This window comes from Molossus molossus, unplaced genomic scaffold, assembly GCF_014108415.1.
Source record: "Molossus molossus isolate mMolMol1 unplaced genomic scaffold, mMolMol1.p scaffold_m16_p_6, whole genome shotgun sequence".
NCBI classification, from domain to species: Eukaryota; Metazoa; Chordata; class Mammalia; order Chiroptera; family Molossidae; genus Molossus; species Molossus molossus.
In genome coordinates this window covers 28,265,471-28,282,944 of record NW_023425399.1, presented here as the reverse complement: position 1 = coordinate 28,282,944, position 17,474 = coordinate 28,265,471, and the positions used below count along the sequence as shown (strand labels likewise).

Here is a 17,474-nt window from a genome sequence, read left to right as displayed (position 1 = left end):
ACAGCTCAGTCCTTAAATCCTCTTTAAATAGGCCCATCATACTTTCAAGTCAGGTGGCCATGGTCAGCCACAGTGAGGGAGTTGACATATTTCTGGACAGGGGACAAATGGTCAGACAGAAAAAATTAAGTGCAAGAGAAATGATCATTGGCTGAACAGCTGATGAAATAAGTACTAATGGAAAGCTGTATTCTGCATTTGTGTGATTATTGGTGGCTGGAGAGCTGGTGGTTTAGTTTAGGGAACTGAAAGTTTGTTAAAGATCTGAATGTGCTACTTTTCTACTTACTCATAGAAGAATTTCCCAAATTGCTGTTTTTACTACGTCAGGCTTACATTTATTTTGTTTGAACTTTGTTTTTTAAGACTGCAGTGATTTTCTGCTTGCTCTAAGTTAGTAATTTTTAACCCTGGCTTCAGGAGAGCTTTAAAACATCCAGATGCTCAGGCTACAGAGTCAAACTCAAAATACTTCTAGAAAATATAGAGGAGTAAAAATACGAAAATAAATCCTTTGCCATCCCACCAATCACGATTCTGGTTAAAATTTTGGTGTGTATATGTGTGTGCGCACTTTCACATAACAAAGTGGGTTAGTGTTGTACATACTTTTAAAAAATTATTATAAAGTCCTGGCCGGTTTGGCTCAGCGATTAGAGCGTCGGCCTGCGGTCCAGAGAGACCCGGGTTCGGTTCCCGCTAAGGGCACGTACCTCGGTTGCAGTTTGTCCCTGGCCCTGGTTGGTCGTGCGGGTGGCAGCCACTCGATGTGTCCCTTTCATGTCGATGTTTCTCTCTCTCTCCCTCCCACTCTACCTGAACAAAAAATGGAAAAATGTCCTCGGGTGAGGATAAAAAAAAAAAATTATTATATACATTACCTTTAATTCTTTTCATTCAGTACCTCATTTAAAAAATTGATATATTTTGTTATTGTGGTAAGAACATTTAACCTGAGATCTACCCTCTTAATAAGTTTTTAAAATGTACAATCCAGTGTTGCTAACTGTAGTCACGATGTTGCACAGCAGGTCTCTAGAGTTTATTCATCTTGCTTAATGAACTTTATACCTGTTGAATAGCAACTCCCCATTGCTCCCTCCACCCCCAGCCCCTGGCAGCCACCATTCTACTCTCTGCTTTTATGAGATGGACTATTTTAGATACTTCATATATTTGTCCTTCTGTGACTGGTTTATTTCACTTAGTATAATTTTATACATAATTTTAAACCCGTTTTATTTATTTATTTTTTTATCCTCACCTGAGGATATTTTTCCATTTTTTGTACAGATAGAGTGGGAGGGAGAGAGAGGAAGGGAGAGAGAGTAAGAAACATCGACGTGAAGGGACACATCGAGTGGCTGCCACCCGCACGACCAACCAAGGTCGGGGACAAACTGCAACCTGAAGTACGTGCCCTTAGCGGGAACCGAACCCGGGTCTCTACGGACCGCAGGCCGATGCTCTAACCGCTGAGCCAGACTGGCCAGGGCAAACCCGTTTTCTTATACAACATTGGGTGAACATCTTTCCATGTCAGTAATATTTATGTGCCATCTTTTTTTTTTTTTCTTAAAGCAGTTTTTTAATTAATTTATTTATTTTATCCTCACCTGAGGACATTTTTGCATTTATCTTCAGACAGAACGGGAGGGAGGGAGGGGGGAAGAGAGAGAGAGAAACATAGATGTGAGAGAGAAACATCAAGTGGTTGCCACCCACATGACCCCAACCAGGGCTGGGGACAAACTGCAACCAAGGTACGTGCCCTTAGCGGAACCAAACCCGGGACTCTCTGGTCTGCGGGCCGACGCTCTAACTGCTGAGCCTAACCGGCCAGGGCTGTGCCATCTTTTTAATGGCCACATGTATTCCTTTGTAAGAACATACCACAATTTTACTATTTAATTCCCTAGTGTTAGATATTAGATTTTTCCTGATTTTTGGTCTTATTAATAATATTAATATGCATAATTTTATAGCTAAATCTCTGTCCTAATTACTACCTGAGAATAAATTCCTAGAAGTAGCATTTTCTCAGGACAATTACTAGGAGTGAATATGAATATTTATAACTCTATTCATTTTGTTTATCCTCACCAGAGGACATTTTCCCATTTTTGTTCAGGTAGAGTGGGAGGAAGAGAGAGAGAGGGAGAAAAACATCATTGTGAAAGGGACACATCAAGTGGTTGCCTCCCACACGACCCCAACTGGGGCTGGGGACAAACTGCGACCGAGGTATGTGCCCCTAGTGGGAACTGAACCCACGTCTCTCTGGACCGTAGGCTGATGCTCTAACCACTGAGCCAAACTGGGCAGGGCCCATTGATTTTTAGAAGGAGTGGGAGGGAGGGGGGAGAGAGAAAGAGTGAGAGAGAAACATTGATGTGAAAGATATATTGATTGGTTGTCTCCCTCATGACCTTGACTAGGGTTGGGGATTGAACGTACAGTTCAGGTACGCATCCTTGATTGTGAATTTAACCTGAGACCCTCCCATCTGTGTGCTGACTCTCTAAGCACTGAGCCAAACTAGCTCGGGCTATAACTCTTTTGATACATATAACCAAATAGTCTGTTCATTAGCAAATTTATTTTTCATTGGGAGTGGGAGTTTCTCTATTTCTACCTTACAAATCAGGGTATTAAAAATAACTGACATATGCTAAAAAAAGAAAAGGTGTTCTTCATTTCAGTTTACTTTGATTTGATTTAAAACAAGGAGCAAATAGCCCAGCCTGTGTGGCTCAGTAGTTGAGCGTTGACCCCTGTACCAAGTGGTCACTGGTTAGAGTCCCGGTCAGGACACATGCTCTGTTGCTTATGGGCTCAATCCCCAGCAGGCGGTGGACAGGAGGCAGCCGATCAGTGTTGCTCTCTCATTGATGTTTCTCTCTCTCCCTCTCCCTATCTCTCTAAACATCAATAAAACATTAAAACACACACACACACACACACACAAAACAAGGAGCAAACATTTATACTGTCATTTGTACTTAGAGGGTTTAAAGATTAGAAGCTCGTAAATTTTGCCCATTTTTATATTAAGGATTTTTGTTTTCCGTTTATTGATTTGTGAGCTCTTCAAATAATAAAGATATCTTATGTATATTATATTTTGCATTTATTTTAATGTATATTATATTTTGCCTTTTAATTTTATTTGGATGATTTTTCTCTATATAGAAATTTAAAAGATTTTTCATGTTGCAAAATGTATCAGCCTCTGGTCTCTTGTATCTCTAATGATATACTTAGAAAGGAGTCCCCCAACATAACAATATACAATTATTAGTGGCTTTATTATTATTATTATTGTTTAAAATATTTTTTTTTCTTTATTGATTTTAGAGAGAGAGATAGAAACATCGATGAGAGAGAACATCGATTGGCTGCCTCCCGCATGTCCCCCATTGACCATTGGGCTCACAACCTGGGCATGTGCTCTGACTCCAACTGATGGCCTCTTGGTGCATGGGTTGACGCACAACCACTGAGCCCCACCAGCTGGGCAGTGCCTTTATTATTATTTTTAACCTTGGTCTTACTTTTTCTGGATTTTATTACCTAGTAGTGAGCTGGTTATCTTGGCATGTTGTATTGAAAAATCCATACTTTGTCTTATGATTTGAATGAAGCACCTCCCATTTCATATATTCATTGGTTTGTGGGTTTTCTGTAGTCTGAACTTTTTATTTTGGTGCCTGTATTGAACTCTTTTGTTTATTATACCTTTATGTTAAGAGTCCCTATCTTATAAATCTGTTCTTATTCTTTTTTCAAATATTTGTGGCCTCTCTTGCATATTCTTCCACAGGAATTTTAGCAAGTCCCTTTCCTCCCCTTATGGGATATTAACTGACTTTTATTAAGTTTATACACATTATGTTTATGGGGAAATGAATATATTTATAGCTTTCTTATTCAAGAATATAGTCTATTTCTCTGGTTATTGAAATCTCTTTTATGATTCTTATTAATAGTTTGTAGTTTTATTAACCTCTTTTATAACTTTTAGTAATAGTTTATAGCTTATGTACATTTTTGGTTAAATGTATTAAGTATTTAATGCTGTTATTGTCATTTTAAACAGAATTCCTTCATCCTCTTACCTTTTCTGTAAATATCTTGGGTTTTGTGGGCCAGGTAGCCTCTGTCACTTGTTGTTTTTCCTTGTTGTTTATAACCCTTTATTTATATTTATATATTTTATTTTTTACAACACCATATATCCCCTCTGTGCCTTCTTCCAACTCCACCCCACTACCACCCCTCCATCACCACAGTGTTGTCCATGAGTTCTCTCTTTTTTCTTTTTGGCTCAGTCCTCCCCCCTACTAACACTTGCCGCTCCCTCCTCTCCCCCTCCAGCAGAGCTGTCTGTCTGCTCTCTCTATATAAGTCTGTCTCTGTTTTTCTTGGTGGTTTGGTTTGTTCATTAAATTCCACATATGACTGAAGTCATATGGTACTTGTCTTTCTCTGACATAACCCTTTAAATATGTAAAAACTAGCCCTGGCCAGTTTGGCTCAGCGGTTAGAGTGTCGGCCTGCGGTCCAGAGAGACCCAGGTTTGGTTCCTGCTAAGGGCACGTACCTCGGTTGCAATTTGTCCCCAGCCCTGGTTGGGTCATGCGGGTGGCAGCCACTCGATGTGTCCCTTTCAGGTCGATGTTTTTTTCTCTCTCTCTCTCTCCCCCCTCCCACTCTATCTGAACAAAAAATGGAAAAATATCCTCGGGTGAGGATTAAAAAAACCAAAATGTATTAACTATTGCCCGGCCAGTGTGGCTCACTGGTTGAGTGTCGATCCATGCACAGGAGGTGCCCGGTTCGATTCCCGGTCAGAGCACATGCTTGGTTTATGGGCCCACTCCCCATTGGGGAGCATGTAGGAGGTTGCCAATTGATGTTTCTCTCATCCATGTTTCTATCTCTCCTTCTCCCTTCCTCTCTCTCTAAAATCAATATAGAAAAAAACAGTAAAAAAAAAATGTAAAAACTATTCTTAGCTGGGGGCCATACAAAACCAGGCCAGGCAATAGTTTGCTATCTTCTGATCTAGATGATTATTGCTGGCATCTGGGTAATGTGTCAGTCAACATCGAAGGACGTTTGCTCATCTGATTTCTACCTAGCCATTTACGTTTAGATTTCTTATCTTTTGGTCTGATTATAATTTGGTCTTTTCCTTTTCAAACACTTCCCTCATTTGTCAGGCGAATGATAACAGCAATGTCAGCACCCTGCCTTGTCCCTGACATTAATGCGTCTATTGTATCACAGATATCAGGTACCTTTATTTTTATAAGCATCATTTATTCATTCCACAAATTTTGGGGAGCCTTTAATATAGGTGCCAAGCTTTGCATTGGGAGCTGGGGCTGTAGGCTGTGGATACTGCCTCTGGTTCTGCAGCTGTCTGGCTAGGCCAGCACACATTGTCTCACTGTATTAGAACCATCTTCATGGTTCCGAGACATACTGCGAGCTATGATCAGAGGAAGCACTGATGGGAGCTACCTCAAGGGAAAGGGTGCTTGTGTTGGAGGGACTGCGTATGCAAGAGCCTGAGGGCTAGAAGAAGACCCAATACCTCAGGACCTGAAAGATGGAAGTGATAGCACACTGGGGGCCAAGCTTTGCACTGTGACCCTGTGGCCTTGCTAAGGAATTTGGGTGTCTATTGGAATGCCATCAAAGGCCATGATAGTTTCTGTAGCATGGTGGTACTGGCTGTAGCATGGACAAGTGGTAGATTCATCAAGATGGAACAAGAAAATGACAAGAGGCTGTGTACTACTGAGAGGATGGCTTGTGCTGTGGAGTGACCACACTGCACAAGTTTGAGACTCTTGGTCTGAGGAGGCAGGTTTTAGCCCCGAAGAACTCCCTTATATCACAAGGAGGGCAGGAACCACACAGCAGGTCAGGCAGACAGTGGTGACAGACCAGTTGGCCTGGGCTGTATTCCTCTAGTAAGGTTGGCTTTAAATTGGGCAGTTTTATGTATTGTTTGTATAAACATTATTAGGACAGGAATACTGATTAAAGTTTGAGTCTTCCTCTGCTTAGAGTTGTGCCTCCTTTGGCAAGTTACTTAACTTCTCTGAAGCTCAGTTTCTACTTTTGTAGAGTTAGTGTGCAAATCAAGTAATACTTTGCTTACTAGAGGAAATAATTTCATTTGCATACGAGAGGGAAGAGATGTGCCTGGCACACATAGGTGCTTAGCTGGAAAACTGTTACTACTCTCATTGTGTTCTCTTCATCTTCATTGTTGGTGAACTTGACCTTTCATCCCTCAGTCCCTCCTTTCCCCATTTGCCTTGAGGTTAGGGCCAAGATAGAAGCAGCCTTGCTTATTTTTCTTTCACAAATAGGAAGAAGAGGGGGGATAGGGGACTATAAGTGACTTTCCCCCCTCCCCCTGTCAGATTCCCTGGGGGATTTTGCCACTTATTTATTTATTTATTTATTTATTTATTTATTTATTTATATTTGCATTTATCTTCAGATAGAGCAGGAGGTAGAGAGGGGGGAAGGGAGAGAGAGAGAGAAACATAGATGTGAGAGAGACACATCAACTGGTTGCCACCCACATGACCCCAACAGTGGCGGGGACAAACTGCAACTGAGGTACGTGTCCTTAGCGGGAACCGAACCTGGGACTCTCTGGTCCGCGGGCTGACGCTCTAACACTGAGCTGAACTGGCCAGGGCTGCCTTTTATTTTAATAAAATTCTAACATATACCCTAAATTCCATTCCCCCCTTCCTTATCTTTTGCTGTGCTTGCCTCTGAGCCTTGGCATTTCCCCAAACAAAAGTTCAGCCTGGTGGATGGAACACTCTGATCTCTGGTTAGTGGGCGGGTTCTGCCCTTGAGGCTGTCTTCATCACTCCTGAGTACTTGACTGTGGAATCCCGTCATTTGGGACTTGGAAGGATGCATTTCTTTGTTCAGAGTTCACTGTCTTCTCCTTCTCCCCTTCTTCCTTCTATTTGTCATACCCGACAGAGGTGTCCATCTTGCTCAGGCTTTGCAGTCCCTGCCTCAAGCCCTTCTCAGAACATCCTGCCCTGCACATTCTTGGATCCCCAACCCTCTTGTGCTCATTTGGGTTTTCAGGACAAAGGGTTCTGGTATGTAAGAGACGGGCAAAGGGAATGTGTGGGTCCCCCCAATAGAGCTTGTGAGGGTCAGTTAAACATCTAGTAGGGAAAAATGTACAGAATACTTGGTGGAAAGTGGTCTTGTCAGGATGGAACTTTGTGCCTGGTGATGGGGACAGTGTGGAGAGTTACCTCCTGCTGCAGTGGATGTCTATTTTCTGAAACAAACACGACGATAAAATTAACCTGGGGGAGTAGTGTATTCTACATTAAAAAGTCTATCATTTTGTCTTGACTGGGTAGCTCAGTTGGTTAGAGTGTCTTTTTGATATGCCAGGGTTGTGGGCTCGATCCCTGGTCAGGGCATATATAAGAAACAATCAATGAATGCATAAATAAGTGGATTAACAGATTAATGTTTTTCTCTCTTTCCCTTCTTTTCTCTAAAATCAATTTAAAAAACAAAGTTCATCATATCTCCTAAAGTTAGCATGGGCCGGTGTGGATCGGAAAGCTCTGTGGGCATGCTACAGGTGATGGGGCTGGATGTGAAGGAGCTTGCTGCTGTCTCTGAACATGACTGTATGGCATGTGGTCTTGTAATCATCTAGCAATATTTCACCATCTTCTTTGCCTGTCATATCTTGTGGAAAACAAGCTCTGGCTGTCAAGGGTAAAGGTCTTTTGGGCTATTTCAGGCAGATCTTCTTGGGAATGTTCATTGTCATGCTCTATCTCCCTCCCACCCCCATCTGGGGAGGTTATGGGTGGCTAGATCAAGATGCAGATTGTTTATTTTTTTGAATTATTATAAAAACACTTTAATTAAAAATCTAGGAAAAAGGTTAATTCTAAGTAACCATCACCATCTCTGTCAGGGCTACAAGTAGAGTCGTTTGGGTTTTCTGAGCGATGTTCATGACTTCCCTTCAAATATAGAAAGTGGGCCTTCATATCCCCTACCAGCAGCAGAAAAGATAAGGAAGAAATATAATAATCCACTTGTCCCTGTCTTGAAAAAGGAAAATTATTTAAAAAGTCACTAAACTACAGCAAGTCCCATAGACACGAGCTTTGCTCTTGTTTGGTGATATGCATGTCGCTGCTTCTCATACTGACGTGTGTTTCCTTAGGGGTCGTGATCTTGTGCACATTTGGGTGCCATTTTTGGGAGGAGGGAAGTAGCTTTTCTTTTTAAAATTATTTATTTATTTTTTGTTAATTATCACCTGAGGATACTTTTTCATTGATTTTTAGAGTGGAAGGGAGGGAAGAAGGGAGAGAGAGACAGACACACAGACAGACATCGATGTGATGTTTCATTGCCTCCTGTATGACCCTGGGCAGGGGTCAAACCTGCAAGCAGATACGTGTTCTTAACTCTTGGGTCCGCAGGCCGATGCTCTAACCTCTGTGCCAAACTGGCCAGGGCTTTTCTTTTCTTAAAATATATAACATAATGGGTTTATATTTAATATAGTATTTCTCTCCATGGGGCTGTTACTCAGTTAGTATGGCTTCTTAAAACATTAAACATCTTCTCCATTTCAGTGTCAACACAAAGTATTTTTTTACATAAAATATTTTCTCCATTTCTATATTAGGTGCATTGAATACATTTTTAAAAACCCTTTTCCCCCCAAAATAAATAAAAGTTTTAAGTTTTGACTGGCTGTATTTGATGTCTAAGTACAGTATTAACTTGGGGGATAACAAAACAAAGATCTAATAAAAATATGGAGAAAAGACTCCCCAACGATGCAGAGGGCAGTGATCACAGCTGAACAATGGTGACCTAGGATTCTTGGCAAGAGCTTCCTTCTTCCAATTTCACATGCTTTGTGAATTTTGATACTATGAAATATTAGTTATGCAAACTTTAGCCAACTTGCTTCTTTGACCCTGTTTCTAACTAGCAAATACAAATTAAGACTGCATTTTCAGTGCATTATCTGTTGTGAAAAAAATTTTTTTTTCCATTTAACACACATCAATTTATCCCCGTCTATAGGGAAATAACTAAGAATGTAAAATTACCCTATTTACTGTTTCTTGGGAACTTTCAGACACCAAAGCTCAGTTTTTAACCTCAATAGCACAAATGTTTTCAGGCAAGGTTTAATTGAGGAGGTCCTTGGAAGTAACACCTGTGCATTTCTCCGTTGTGCCTGTACCCCAAGCAAGCACAGATGCCCTCGGTGCTAACAGGCAGACCTAACGAGAGCGATTGCACCTCTGGCTTCTTTGCTTCCACAATAGGCAGCACCAAAAGCAGTGAAACGAGGACTAAGAACGATTGTGTTGAAACTGAGAGTCATGATGTCAGGACCTTAAGGGGGCTGTGTCTTTAGCGCTGAATGTTTCGAAGAAATGATACATGTGTATAATTCTGTCTAACTTGAGTACCTAACTTGAAATCGTTCCTTCCTGGAGCTCTGAATGCTGAGGCTGAGAGGTTCCACGTGACAGCACCTTCCAGGAAGCAGCCATTACAGGAGTGGCCAGGAGGGGAATTCTGAAACCAGGGTCTCTCAGTCTTGGCACTGTTGATATTTTGGGCCAGATATAATTCTTTTATTTATTTATTTTTTATCCTCACCTGAGCACATGTTCCCATTTTTGTTCAGATAGAATAAGGGAGAGAGAGGAAGAGAGAGAGAGAGAGAAACATTGACGTGAAAGGGACACATCGAGTGTCCCCAACCAGGGCCGGGGGTGAATGGCAACTGAGGTACGTGCCCTTGACAGGAATCTAGCCCGCGACTCACTGGTTGCCAGGCGAAGCTCTGACTGCTGAGCCGAACCGGCCAGAGCAGGCCAGATAATTCTTTATTGTGGATTCTGTCCTGTGCTCTTTAGGATGTTTAGCAACACCCCTGGCCACTACCTGTCAGATACAAGTCATTCTCCTGCAGATATGATGACCAAAAATCTTTCCAGACATCGCCAAATATCCCCTGGAGGGAGAAATCACTCCTGATCGAGAGCCACTGCTTTAAACAGACATAGATGTGATATGAACAAGAAAGCAAAATGTGCATGGACATTCAGATGAAAAGAGCCATCTAAGACAAAAATGGTTCTGTGCCCCCAGCTCCTGTGTTACATTGAGACAGAACTTAATGTTCTGGCAACTATTTTATTTTTTCTTTTTGCCCTTTAATTATGGAACTCTCAAATTTTGTATAACTCTTTTTGTTTATATTTCAAAATTTCCTGGCTCACCCAAAGTGTTTGTTGAATGAAAAGTGTCCTTAACAGAATTCCTTGAACGGGAGATTTCCTACCTGTATTTCTAAACTTCTTGTAGGTGTGTCTTCACATTTGCTGGCCAGCTTGGCCAGGTTCATTCATTCTCAGTGGGAAATTAATTGGTGCTAAGATCTGACATCATTCTAATCTGAGTGCCAATGAATGTTTTCTGTCCTTTATCACCCCTACCTGCTTGTGCTGTTTTTTTGTTTTTTCCATTAAACTTTAAGCATACCTAGCCACATTTTACTGTATATGTGCCCCCCTCGTAAGGGTCCTTTGTGTCTTTAATTTTTTAGTCCAAATTCTCCAAATGCTTGTTAATCATTTGGGTGGATCTCTTTCATTGTTCAAGTCATACTTTTGTTTGAAATTGAGATTATAATTTTCTTGTTCACCAAAACTTGGCTGCATAGGATTCTTTCAATAGTTTCCAGCTTTTGACGTTTGCTTAGGTTTCCTCTTAGCTTGTAGCATTGTACTTTTCCTTGTTAAATAATAGCAGGTTCTCTGAGATTCTCTGAACATATCAGGTCCATCTTAGAATGATGTCAGATTTTAGCACCAATTAATTTCCCACTGAGAATGAATGAACCTCTGAGCATGTCAGGTCCATCTTAGAATGATGTCAGATTTTAGCACCAATTAATTTCCCACTGAGAATGAATGAACCTCTGAGCATATCAGGTCCGCCCCCCACCCCTACCCCCACCCCCACCTCCCACCCCCACCTCCCAATCTCTCACTAATTTATCTCTCTTCCATTTGGGGGGAGGTGATTGGATTTCTTCTTTATGTTAATGTATTATTTGATCGATATTGAATGCTTTGGCTCTATTTTTGTGTGTGGCATTCTAGCCCATTTAAAGCTTGTCTTGCCACCTACCTGGAAGTCTGTTTGGCCACTCAGTCCTAGATTGGTTTTATCTCCTCTTTTTTATGCGTTGAGTGGCTTCCCCTACTTTTAATTTGGCACTTATAGGGAATTTAAAATTTTACTATCCAACCAGTCTTAGCAAATTGGCTATAATTGCACTGTGTAGTATGGTTGCCATTAACCACAAGTGGCTATTTAAATTGAAATGAAAATTAGATAAACATTCAGTTTCTCATTTACAGTAGCCAAATCTAAATTGCTCAGTGGCAGGTGACAGGTTGGACAAGGCAGATGTAGAACGTTTCCACCATTGCAAAAAGTTCTATTGGATAATGCTGGGCTGTAAGACATAGACATAATGTATATCAAAGAAATGTTTTTTTTTAATCTCCACTATCTGATATTTTTTATGATCTAGGTCCTCCTCTCCAGGAGATGTTCAGAATCACTGGATGACTATAAATGCAGGGGGTAGGGACATGAAAAGTGTAATTAAGTAATATGTTTTCGGATGTTTGGGCATAACTTGTACTCTGACTTTTCCATGTAGAAAATGTGATGACCTTGTGCCTTCTGTTGTTTATGTGCTTGTGGTGATTTGGCTGCTTTCTTTTCTGTAGGTGCTAAGAGATGGTGCTTGTGGGGCTCATCTCTGCCTGAGAATCAAGTGCTCCAGGCACTGGAAAAGCCAACTCTGATCCTGGGCTCTTCTCTTCCGGTCACTCGAGTCCAACGACCAAACTATCTGCCTTGTCTTAATGATGGGTATTGGTAAGAACACTACGTCCAAATCCATGGAGGCTGGGAGTTCAACTGAAGGCAAATATGAAGACGAAGCGAAGCACCCCGCTTTCTTCACCCTTCCGGTAACAACATTCCCTGTCTTCCTTTCTTCCTGAAGCACTCTAAGATGTTTCTCTACTAAGTCAACATAGGATTGGCTTTAATGCCCATGTCTTTTGTGAAGGTTAAGGCACTTGAAAGCCAAATGCTTTTCATTCAAATTAGTCTTCAGGAGCCCTATTGGCTGACTCTGGTTTTGGCCCTGCTCTGAGTGGAGGCACCTGATGGGATTAACTCCAGGAAGGAAACAGGCATCACCTTGAATGTTGTGAAGCTGGCCCAGTGCTTGCTGTACACTGGAGAATGTTAAAGGCTTAAGTTATCTCCAAAAATGTGTTCTTTTGAAATTGCGTGTAACCCGACTCCAGACTTGTGTTGTAAGGTGGGAGATTGAATGAATGACTATTGTTTGGAACCCAAATATCCATGCTTTTCAATATGAAAGCAGCGTCTAAGACAGAGGTATTTGTATTGGACAAATGACATCAGTCAGATAAGGCTGATGACACGCATTCATTATATTCAGTGCTAGTATTTTCCAGATGTAGGATTAGGACTTGATGTCTGTAAAGTTACCTAAAGTGTTGGCTTAAAAAAGAAAACCTCTCTTTAGAGAAAACTTGCCCCAAGCTGTTTTTCTGTTACTGTTGGAAACGAGGTTAATGGCAGGAGCACCATTCTAGGATTCCTTAAACCATGGTCCTGGGATTCACATCACTGCAGGTCACTCAGTAACAAAGAAAGGTGTGAACGTGGCGTCTACGTGTACTGGTTGACCCGACACACTCACATTTTGATTTTTACCCTATTAATTCAGAGATGTTCTACTGTTTTTACAACTGACATTACCATTTTCTTCATGTCAAGTGAATTTTGAAACTGGATTTTTTGGTCATATTGAAGGCTTAAAGTCGACACAGGTTTCAAGAGGGAGAGGCAAGTCAGTTGTTCAAGTTTAAATTAGATCATCTTTGAAAAGTGAACAGGAACATTTCACACCTGGGTCTTGGCTTATCTCTAACATACTGATGAGGTGTGGAGGCTGGGGCTGGTCAGCAAGGGGACAGGTAGGGAGTGGTTGCTGAGGTAGGATGGGAACCAGGGAAGCTCCATCCAGGCAGCCAGTGAGGAAGGCACTGAGAGCGGGCTGAGGAATAAGCATGGACCATTGGCGTTAGCCAGGGCTGGGTCTTTGCCAGCTGACTACTGGAGGATAGCAGTTGAGGTTTGTGTGAGAGTGATTGTCCTGATGCTGCTTGGATCCTGGGTGCGGTAACAAGGGAATTGAGGCCAATGAGGTGGATCAGGGGCTCCAGACGGATAACAGGCATTTGGGTCAAGGGGTTTGCAGGCCTGCTCGGGCCAAGAAACTGGGGTCTTTATGGGTAGCTAGGAGGAAAGAAGGTCAAGAAGAAAGATAGTTTTGAGAGGTGGTAAATGGGTAGATCGACCAGATTTGGTGTTGGGCTGGATGTAGGTGGCAAGGTGCCTGGGTCTATGGTGGCACCGATGATGAAATCTGAAATGCACAGACAACACAGGGTGCTTCTTTTGTTTTTAAGTGGGTGTGGGGAAGTAACGAACTGATAGAACATCGAATTAAAGGTTCTGCTCTGTGGTGATATTTTGTGTCCACTTATAGTCAGGACAGCACAGATTCTTTTGCCCCTGAGGAGTGAGCGAGTCTTTTCCCTGTTGTCTTCTCCCAGCCAGGAAGCAGGCTTTCTGCTTTATGGCTGAGATGGACCAGCTGAAATCGGCTCTGAACACAGTTTACATGGGCATCTTCTAGCACAGAAAATAGTTCCTAATCCACCAGTTGGGAAGAGGTTTGTAACGCAGGTGTGTGCAGGCATGATAGCATTTGAGATTGCGGGGGCAGACCTGCATATCTCTTCATACACTTCTCCTCTGTGCTCACAAGTGTCCTAGTTTGGGTGATAAATTCTGTGGTCACTGTAATAACCAAACTTAAGCATGTGAAAAAGCTGAAAACATTTTTTTTAAAGTTATTTTGGAGGAACTTTTTGAAAAATCTTATAATTAGACTCACACACACAGAAAAACCCATCTCTGAGTATAAAAGCAGTACATGCTCCTATTAGGAAATTTGAAAGACACAATAAAGCATTGAAAAGATAAAGAATATATTTGAATCGAGTGGTTATGGAATTGATCAGAAGACGACACCCTCCCACCTTCTGTAGTTACTACAAGTGAATTTTCCTCTTCCTGTAAACTTACACATTTAATACCAGATCACACTGTTCCTGTAATCCAGCAAGCCAGAGAAATGGAGGGCTTTCCCTTTCGCCATTAACATTTGGGGCGATTTTATTGTTATCAGTAAGGATGTTGCCCTTGTCTTTCAAATTATAAGTAAAGGAAGGAAAGTTTAAGTGTTAAGTAGTTAATGGAAGATGGTGATGGATTATGGGAAAGTCTATAAAGATAAGAAAGTTATGCCTAACCTCCCAGGAGCACTCCTCTGACTCTCCCCCTCCTCTCCCTTTTCTTCCCCCACAGGCATGCATCTCCTAAGGGACCCTAGTTGCAACCACGGGGCAGCAATGGGCAGCTGCATTTTGTCCAGGGCAAACCCTTGACCCTATCCCCAAGGCCTCTTTTTCTGACTTCTTAGTGACCCAGATCAGCCCAGCCTAGGCTCATTTCTCCACCTAGTCCCTCTCCTCATATTCTGGGTCCTTCCTTGTTTCACTGTCCCCAACTTTAAGAAACATTCTCTAAAATTAAAAAAAAATACATACAGCCGTGGCCGGTTTGGCTCAGCGGTTAGAGCGTCGACCTGCGGTCCTGAGAGACCCGGGTTCGGTTCCCGCTAAGGGCGCGTACCTCGGTTGCAGTTTGTCCCCGGCCCTAGTCGGTTGTGCGGGTGGCAGCCACTCGATGTGTTCCTTTCGCATCGATGTTTCTCTCTCTCTCTCTGTTCCTCTCTCTCCCTCCCACTCTACCTGAACAGAAAATGGAAAAATGTCCTCTGGTGAGGATAAAAAAAAAAAAAAAATACATACAAAGAAAAAGAAAGACCTGGGTTTGGTTCCCACTAAGGGTACGTACCTCAGTTGCAGTTTGTCCCTGGCCCCAGTTGGGGTTCTAAGGGTGGTAGCCAGTCGACGTGTCTCTCTCACATCGATCTCTCTCTCTCTTCCTCCCTCTGTCTCTCCTGCTCTATCTGAAGATAAATGCAAATATGTCCTTGGGTAAGGATAAAAAAGAAAAAGAAAGAAAAGAACGTTGATAATGACAGAAAAAAGGCCTGGACCAGGCATAAGAAAATATATGAAGAAAACGCTAACCCAGGAGGGAGAAGTTTGGGAGGAGCCAAGACAGAAGAGTAGGTGGCCAAGAGCCATAAAAAGAAGGGGTGAGCCCTGGCTGGTTTGGCTAAGCAGTTGGAGTGTCGGCCCTTGGACCAAAGAGTCTCGGGTTTGATTCCGGTCAAGGGCAAATATGTTGGGTGTGGTTTGGTCCCTGGCCCTGGTCAGGTTCGTGTGGGCGGTAACCAGTCGATGTGTCTCTCTCATATTGTGTTTCTTTCTCTCTCTCCTTCCCTCCCATTCTGTCTGAAAATAAATGGAAAAATTATCCTCAGTTGAGGGGAAAAAAAGGGGGGGGGGGTGAGCTGCTCTGGTGGAAGAGACCTGAGAGCTCAGGGCAGTGGCCCGATGGGTGTGCTTGCTGTTGGTGGGGTGAGCAGCTCAGAGTGGTGGCCCTATGAGAATGCAGCCAGGGAGGCAGATGGCACCCCTCTTTCCTTTTCTCTTTCTGGTCCCACCCTCTTCTTCCTCTCCTTTCTACCCCTTCCCTTCCCTTTCTTCTTGTAAGAGAAGTGACTTTGGCAGACACGGAGAGGGGTGGGTGAAGAAATCATATGATACCTGTGACGCCTCTAGGCCCCTGACTCAGCGATGGCAGATTCAAACATGCTCATTCTCAGCGGTGAAAAGAAGGCACAAGACTTTTTTTGGGTGCAAATAGCCCTTTTGTTTGTTTGTTTGTTTGTTTGGTATATGCTCCTAGCGGGAACCGAACCTGGGACTCTCTGGTCCGCAGGCCAATTCTCCAGCCACTGAGCCAAACCAGCCAGGGCACAAATAGCCCTATTTTAAAAACCGAGCAAGAAACCCTAGAACATGTCTTTGTTCTTATAACTAATTTAATACAGGTCCGTGGAGTTCCTTCTGGTACATTTCTGAATAGAGAGTTCAGAGTTGTTAGATCTTAAAGTCTAAGTCTCAGTTGCATAGTAATAATAGTTGTCTTGGAAAATGCCCTTTCTCTGTAAGAATAATTAGATCTTGGGTTCAGCAGTATGTGATAGAGTCTGAGGATGAGTATATTTCTTGGAGCCTGCCAGAGAATTGGTTTAATTCTCCTCTTTCTGCAAGTTAAGAGCTTGAATCTACCTCATATGGCCATGAGTTAGGGCATGGGATGCTCTTGATAGTCAGAATCAAACAGCCAAGATGAACAGCCTTTCTTTTTTATTATTATTATTTTTTTAATCCTCACCTGAGGACATTTTTCTATTAAGTTTTTCAGATAGGGAGGGAGGCCAAAAAGGAGGGGCAGGGGAGAGAGAGGGAGAGAAACACTGAGGTGAAGAGAGACACATTGACTGGTTGCCTTCCACATAACCCCCCCGGGGCAAGGGCTCAAACCCACAACTGAAGCATATGCTCTTGATCAGGGACAAACCCAAGACCTTGCAATCCGTGTGCCAGTGCTCCAACCGAGGAGCCAAGCCATCCAGGGTGAGCCTTTCTTTTAAAATAGGTAAGTTGAGCCTGACTGGTGTGGCTCAGTAGATTGAGTAGTGTCCCATGGAATGAGAGGTCCCAGCTCTATCTATTCCAGGTCAGGGCACATACCTAGTTTCAGGCTTCATCCCCATTGGAGGGGCGTGCAGGAGGCAGCTGATCAATGAATCTCACATCAATGTTTCTCTCTCTCCTTTCCTTTCTCTAGAAAAATCAATAAAAACATTTTTTTTTCTATTTATCTTTAGATAGAGTTGGAGAGGAAGGGAGAGAGAGATTGGTTGCCTCCCATATGACCCCAACCAGGGCTAAGGACAAACTGCAAATAAATTATGTGCCCTTGACCGGAATGGAACCTGTGACTCTATGTCCAAGGGCCGGTGCTCTAACAGCTGAGCCAAACTTGCCAGGGCAATAAAAACATATTTAAAATGAGTAAATTGAGCCCTGGCCAGTGTGGTTCAGTGGATAGAGTGTCAGCCCACACGCCAAAGGATCTTGGGTTCGATTCCTGGTTAAGGACATGTACCTGGGTTGCAGGTTCAATCCTTGGCCTTGGTTGGGATGCGTGTAGAAGGCCACCATTCGATGTTTCTCTCT

At 42.6% G+C, this 17,474-nt stretch overlaps 1 protein-coding gene across 5 annotated transcripts in view; it reads left to right on the top strand.

Moving 5' to 3' along the window:
• Positions 1-17,474, top strand: part of SLC23A2 (solute carrier family 23 member 2) — a 151,697-nt gene that overhangs the window by 62,685 nt on the left and 71,538 nt on the right. For all 5 annotated transcript variants that reach the window (XM_036244240.1, XM_036244237.1, XM_036244241.1 and 2 more), the window contains one exon: positions 11,871-12,116. In XM_036244240.1, the coding sequence (XP_036100133.1) occupies positions 12,009-12,116 (108 nt within the window). In that variant the 5' untranslated portion in view covers positions 11,871-12,008. The remainder of the gene's footprint in view (positions 1-11,870; positions 12,117-17,474) is intronic.